The 8017-nt window shown below is 24.0% G+C and overlaps 1 protein-coding gene across 1 annotated transcript; it reads left to right on the top strand.

The window, feature by feature from the left end:
• Positions 1–362: 362 nt before the first annotated feature.
• LOC145839373 (uncharacterized) lies at positions 363–6281 on the top strand. The gene is made up of 3 exons (XM_082946948.1): positions 363–582; positions 724–963; positions 5650–6281. Exons 1-3 carry the CDS (start codon positions 363–365, stop codon positions 6279–6281), a joined length of 1092 nt encoding a protein of 363 aa, XP_082803074.1.
• The last annotated feature ends 1736 nt before the right edge of the window (positions 6282–8017 follow it).

Here is an 8017-nt window from a genome sequence, read left to right as displayed (position 1 = left end):
AATTCTAAACTAAATAATAAGTTCAAAAAGTTATTAACAAGGCAATAAAATATTGATACTTTAAGTAAAAACTAATATTACATGGTTTTTATTCAAATTGATAAAATAAACCTGGTATTTATTCATTTACTATAATACAACAAAGTACAAAATCTTTTTCATTTAGCTTCATTTTTGATATTAAACAGCAATAAAAAAACCTTTAAAGTGAAGCAAATATTTTGTCTAGTAAATGCTTTACATTCTGAAAGCTAACATTAAACCAAAGTTTATCAGTAGGTTTACTAGTTTTTATAAGTAACATACTTTTAATTTGACAACCTACAACTAAAAAGGTAATAAAAACTTTTTTAGTTGTAGCTATGAATGATTTAGGTCAAATAAAAAGCGAGATCATTTCTAAAAATTTTACTTGTGATGTTTGCAAGAAAACATTCAAAAGCAAATACAATTTAAAACGTCATCAAAGAATTCATACAGGAGAAAAACCATACAAATGTGAAGATTGTGATAAAAGTTTTGCTCACAAATGTAATTTAAAAACTCACATGTTGGTACACAGTGGTAAAAAAGAATTTCAGTGTTTTGTTTGTTTAAAACTATTTTCTCAGAAATGTAACTTAAAACAACATTTAGTTACTCACACTAAAGATAAAAACTTCAAATGTGATTTATGTGATAAAAGGTTTTCTCGAAAAAATAGTGTGAAAACACATATGTTAGTTGATACTGGTAAGAGAGATTTTCAATGTGAAGTTTGTAAGAAGAAGTTTTCTCAAAAATGTAATTTGAAAAAGCATATGTTGATTCATACCAACATAAAAGCTCATGAATGTGATATTTGCAAGAAGCAATTTTCAGAAAAAAGTAGTTTAGTCAGACATTTCAGAATTCACTTGGGAGAAAAACCTTATGGTTGTGCAAAATGTGGAAAATGGTTTACTGCCAATTCTGCTCGAAATCAGCATATAAATTTAGTTCATAAGGAATTAAGTAAAGAACAACAATCAGAACTGAAGTGTAAAATAAAAAAAAGTATTGTTCATGACTATCTGAAGACAATATCTGAATATAATTGTAATTATTCTTAATGTTAGTACTTTGTTTTTAGATACTAAATTTGTTTGAAAATATTAAATAACTTTTATTGGTGGATAAATTGTTAGTAATTGTTTACAGTTTTACTATAATATATGACTTCAATTATTTTATTGCTTAAATTTTTTCAGAAGTGTTTGAATTTGTTTATAAATAATTTTATAGAAAATACTAAATTTTATTTTCATATCTCTTTTTATAAAACTATTTAATCTATTAATAGTTAAAGCTGTCAAAACAGTAAATGTTATATATGGATGTTTGTAACATTTATAAATTGCTTTAATTTCATATTTTCCTTCAATAATCTAAATACTCTTTTTGGAACAGTAATTAAATTTCGATGTGCAGTATTTTTTTGTAATGAATTAAGTTGATAGCTAAATATTATTTTTTTCATACATTTAATAAATGGAACAAACTTGAATTTTTTCGTAGAAAATTACTAAATAACCAATAGTGTTTTATGTACACAAAGTCCTTAAACCTACATATTAGAGCAATTTTTTTGTCTATCAATTTTTATTCATAAGTTATAAAAAAAAAGGTTTGCTATTTTAGTTTATTTTTTATTCCCTTATTAACTGTGTATGTGTATCATTTCCCAGATATTCTTTCGCTGATTTTAACAAATTTACATTGTTGTTTAGATTTCGATTTTAAGACAATTTATCAACTTGAAAATCACAGAAAAGCATTCTAAAAAATAAAAAGCTATAGTTTTTATACCATACCTATAAATAACATAATAAATAAATTAAAAAACATAAATCTTAAAATTCTAACTTAAACTTATATGTGCACTAAACATAGATTTATTATGAAGAAAAAAAAGTATTAACACAGTATGGGCTTAGACTGGTTTACTTGAGCCTGTGCGATCACTGATAAAAAACCGAAAGGAATGTTTTAATAGCTAAACAGTTTTCAGTTGAAAGTATTTTAATAAGTTTTCTTTTACTCTTTTACTTAACATTAAAATGTTGAATAAAAGAGTATAAACAACCAAATGCCATATTAACATATAAACAATATTTCATTCATTGCATAGTTTTTCTTAAGTGAAAGTATTCGTATAAGTAAACAAACTTAGGTTATAAACTAATTTTTAAATAAAAATACAATTTTACTTCAATTTACATAAAAATTAAAAGTCAACTACGTTTGTTTGTTCGTGAAAATAATTTGTACGGGGTTTAATTATTTTTATTAAATAGATACTCATAATTTAGCTACATTAATGCAACTTACTGCATAATTTTTTATCATTGTGCTTTTTTCCAAATATGTTTCCGGCTAGTATACGTAAGTAGGAATGAGAATTCATGCAATTTGAATTTGATAAACTGAAATTTTTTATTTATTTTAAGGTATAAGGGAGAGTTGTTAAGACACTTAAGCTATAAAGGTCAAAGCAATAGAGTACAATAGGCTCCTTATGGAAGGCACAAACCAAAAATGCAAAAATATTAATTTTATTAAAAATCATCCCTTGTATTTTTCAAATTATTCTCTTCGATAACTACTTTTTAGAATTCTAAAATGCGTAAATTAAACGAGAGTGCGTAATGTCACGAGTGCGTAAAGATGCGAGAGCTTACTGTATTTTAAAAGAATTCTTATATCTGTCCAGGACACAGTCAAAGTGTTTTGTGATTTTATTTTATTCTTATTTAAGTTTGTGTATACTTCAAGTTTTTTGAGGATGAGAATGAAATTCTCAAAAGTACTATAAATTTTAATGAGCAAAAAAACTTGATATACTTTGATAGAATCGTTTGATTGCAATTGAAATCAAAAATTACTTTTGTGATAGAAGTATAGTTTTCTATAGTTTTAATGTTTTAGTACAGAGGTCAGCAGCCTTATAACAAGCAACGGCAAAATTTTCTAGAAAAAAGTTTCTCGCGGGCCGCACTTTATAAGATATAATCTTTCAAAGTCTGCAATTACTAGAATAACTTAATAGCAATAATAATTAAACAGAAATTTCAAACCAAAAATGTTATGAAATTATGAATATTACTGCATTTGCTCTAAATAATTATAAAGTTAACTTCCCAATTGTTAGTTTTTACCAATTTTTTTATAAATACATTTTAGCCCAAAACTACATTGCGAGACACATATTTTTGTTTTGCAGTAATACTACCCCTATAATAATATGTTGTTTTAAAGGAAATATAATAATGTTCTTATGCTTAATAATTAACACTTTTTTTTCTGGATTATCATAAATCTTAACTATAACAACAAGTTCTTATTTAATAATGTGTATGTAGCTCTAAGAACATAAAAATATTAATTCTTTCAATCGTGAGCAACGTTATAATTAATATATTAAAGTTTTTCAAATCTCTCATAAGTCTTTAGAATTTTACATACAGAATTAATGTTTTACACTAATTGATCTAACTTATTGTAAAACTTTAAAAAAAAAACAACAAAAAATAGTAACTATTGTGAACATTATTGAAAATCACAGATTATAAAATTGAAATAAAATCTTTTTTATGTTCTTTTATTAATAAACTTTTTACTAGTTCAGTAAAAACTTAGAATAAACGAAAAGTTAAAAAGTTAGTAAAGAAAAAACAACTCAAGGATTATAAAAACTTTATATACCTCATAAACTAAAGCTTACTTGTACAATAAGTTTCTAATTTTTTAAACTAAAATGCTTCAATAAATAAGGTTGTACAAACTTGTGCTAAATTGTAAAAAGAAATATCTATTACATAAAAGCCGACGATATAGTTATAAGATTCACAATAATAGTAGTTGAACAGTTATCAACTTACTACAAAAGTTATACTAAATTAAATTTCTGTTATTAAGGTTTATCTTCAAAAAAGATTTTGAAAGGTTTTTTACTTAAAAAAAATATATAAAGTTAAATGTCCTGCCTTGTGAATTTGACTGTACAAAAAGTTTGCATTAAAATTTCTTCAAAATAAAATGGAAAAATTAGGGTTTAATATGTTTTTGAAAATAATTGTGAAAAATTAAAACTAAAACTACAATTTTATTTTAGTTATCGTTTAGAAAAATCCTCCGAAAATTAGATTATGTAGTTAAAATTTTATATTGTTAAATAACTACATTTAGGTATTATATATTTAAACACATTTATTTTTTTAAATATTTTTTTTTTTTTTCAGCTTATTTTGTCTTTCAAGCTTGTTTTTAAACTTTTTTGATACTTAAAGTATTGTTACTTAATGTTTACAATATCACAACTTTGTAATGTGCTAAGAAGTTTAATTGAAGCCATGGCGTTTCATTCGATAATCAAAATGTTTTTTATTACGTCAGGACCTTAGACCAAACTAATTGAGCGCTTTTTTTTGTTGTTATAACAATAAATAATATAATTTTTATAATTTCAACAATTATTTATGAAATTAATCTACAAAAACTATGCTATAGTTGAAGTTTTATAAGTGATGTATATTTTCTATATATAGTTTAAACATAATATATGTTATTTACAATTGTTTTTTATGTATTTTACAAGAAATTTAATATTTCATACTTGTCTAGTAGTTTTATTAGGATATTTATTGTAAACAAATAGTTTACTATATGAAGCTTGTTTTAATTTATTCCATGCTTTTAGATAGCTTGTTGCCATATGTATTGGCTTTGTATCAAATTCAAGCAAGTTTAAAAAGTTCTGTCTGTTATAAAAAAAATATATATAGAAACACAATACTAGTAAAACACATTATGGACATAATAAACCTTTTTAAGTTTACCGTAGAGTCTCAAAATGCTATTGTGGCTAGATGTTCTTTTTAGATGCTTTGCTTTCAACAGATAAATTTGGCAACTCTATTAAAGAGCAATTTAGTATTTAAAAAATTTATATCGAAACTATAAAGTTAATGTTTTCTTTTATTAGAATAAACCGTATTTTATTTGTAACACTACAACGAAAATCTACTAAAATTTGTTGGAACCTCAAAGTTTTTAGTTTTTAACTGAGCTTTTTTTAAATACTAAGTAAAGTACTATTTCCTGAAAATTTCAAACAAAGAATATTTAAAATAGTATCCAATATGCTTATTTTAGAGGAAACTAATATTTTTTACTTAACTCTTAAGTAAATAATCGGTTCAAAAAGTTATTAACAAGGCAATAAATTAGTGATACTTTGAGTAAAATTTAATATTACATAGTTTTTATTCAAATTGATAAAATAAACCTAGTATTTAATCATTTACTTTGATATGATAAATTACAAAATCTTTTTTATTTAGCTTCATTTATGATGTTCAACAGATAAAAAAAATATTAAGTGAAGCAAATATTTTGTCTAGTAAATGTTTTACATTCTAAAAGCTAACATTAAACCAAAATTTATCAGTAGGTATAATACTTTTATTGAATAACATACTTTTAATTTACAACTTATAACTTTCAAGGTAATAAAAATTTGTTTACTTAGGGCTATGAATGATTTAGGTCAAATAAAAAGTGAGATCATTTCTAAAAATTTTACTTGTGATGTTTGCAAGAAAACATTTAAAAGCAAATACAAAATAAAATGTCATCAAAGAATTCATACAGGAGAAAAACCATACAAATGTGAAAATTGTGATAAAAGTTTTGCTCACAAAAGTAATTTAACACAACACATGCTGGTACATAGTGGTAAGAAAGAATTTCAATGTTTTGTTTGTTTAAAACTATTTTCTCAGAAATGTCAGTTAAAACAACATTTAGTTACTCACACTAAAGATAAAAACTTCAAATGCGATATATGTGATAAAAGTTTTACTATGAAAAGTAGTGTGAAAACACACATGTTAGTTCATACTGGTAAGAGAGATTTTCAATGTGAAGTTTGTAAGAAGAAGTTTTCTCAAAAATGTAATTTGAAAAAGCATATGTTGATTCATACCAACATAAAAGCTCATGAATGTGATATTTGCAAGAAGAAATTTTCAGAAAAAAGTAGTTTAGTCAGACATTTCAGAATTCACTTGGGAGAAAAACCTTATGGTTGCGCAAAATGTGGAAAATGGTTTACTGATAATTCTACTCGAAATCAGCATATAAATTTAATTCATAAGGAATTAAGTAAAGAACAACAATCAGAACTGAGGTGTAAAATACAAAAAAGTATTGTTCATGACTATCTTAAGACAATATCTGAATACAATTCTAATTATTCTTAATGTTAGTACATTTTAGAAACTAAATTTGTCTGAAAATATTAAATAACTTTTATAGGTGTATAAATTGTTAGTAATTGTTTACAGTTTTACTCTAAAATATGACTTCAATTTATTTTATTGCTTAAATTTTGTAGTTTTTCATAAATTTTTATAAGTCATTTTGAAACATACTAAAATATTAGTATTTATTTTCATAACTTGTTTTATAAAATTATCTTAAACTATCAAAGCTGTCGAAACAGTAAATGCTATATAAGAATATTTGTAACATTTATAAATTGCTTTAATTTCATATTTACCTTCAATAATCTAAATACTCTTTTGAAAGAATGATTGAATTTTGATGTGCAGAATTTTTTCTAGTAAATTAAGTTGATGGCTAAATATTTTATTTTTTTTCATACATTTAATAAATGGAACAAACTGAACTTTTTTCGTGGAAATTACTAAATAACCAATAGTGTGTTATGTACACAAAGTCCTTAAACCTATCTTTTAGGGCACTTTTTTTGTCTTTGAATTTTTTTTTTCATAAGTTAAAAAAAACGGTTTGTTATTTTTGTTTATTTTTTATTCCCTTATTAACTGTGTATGTGTATCATTTCCCACATATTCTTTTCGCTGATTTTAACAACTTTACATTGTAGTTTAGATTTCGACTTGGAGACAATTTATCAACTTGAAAACCACAGTAAAGTATTCTAAAAAATAAAAAGCTAAACTTTTTATACCTTACCTATAAATTATATAAAACATAAATCAAAAAACGTAAAATCTTAAAATTCAAAGTTAAACTTATATGTGCACTAAACATAGATTTATTATGAAGAAAAAAAGAATTAATTAACACAGTGTGGGCTTAGACTGGTTTACTTGAGCCTGTGCGATCACTGATAAAAAACCGAAAGGAATGTTTTAATTGCTAAACAGTTTTTCAACTGAAAATATTTTAATAAGTTATCTTGTACTCTCTTACTTAATATTAAAATGTTGAATAAAAGAGTATAAACAGAACAAATGCCATATTAAGTTATAAACAACATTTCATTCACTGCATAGTTTTTCTTAAGTGAAAGTATAAGTAAACAAGCTTAGGTTATGAACTAATTTTGAAATAAAAGAACAATTTTATTTCAAATTACATAAAAATTACAATTCAACTACGTTTGTTTGTTCGTGAAAATAATTTGTACAGAGTTTAATCATTTTTAGTAAATAGATACTTATAATTTAGCTACATTAACGCAACTTACTCCATAATTTTTTATCATTGTGCTTTTTTCCAAATTCGTTTCCGGCTAGTATACGTAAGTAGGAATGAGAATTCATGCCATTTGAATTTGATAAACTAAAATTTTTTATTTATTTTAAGGTATAAGGGAGGGTTGTTAAAACACCTAAGCTATAAAGGTCAAAGCAATAGAGTACAATAGGCTCCTTATGGAAGGCACAAACCAAAAATGCAAAAATATTTATTTTATCAAAATCATCCCTTGTATTTTTCAAATTATTCTCTTCGATAACTATTTTTGAGAATTCTAAAATGCGTAAATTAAACAAGAGTGCGTAAAGTCAAGAGTGCGTAAAGATGCGAGAGATTACTGTATTTTGTTAGAATTCTTAAATCTGTCCAGGACACAGTCAAAGTTTTTTGTGGTTTGATTTTATTCTAATTAAAGTCTGTGTATTCTACAAGTTTTTTGAGGGTGAGAATGAAATTCTCGAAAGTACTATAA

The sequence above is a fragment of the Thalia democratica genome, chromosome 6 (genome assembly GCF_965202585.1).
Source record: "Thalia democratica chromosome 6, ktThaDemo2.hap1.1, whole genome shotgun sequence".
Taxonomy (NCBI): domain Eukaryota; kingdom Metazoa; phylum Chordata; class Thaliacea; order Salpida; family Salpidae; genus Thalia; species Thalia democratica.
The sequence above is the reverse complement of the archived record's forward strand: the minus strand, read 5'-3'. Positions and strand labels throughout refer to the sequence as shown.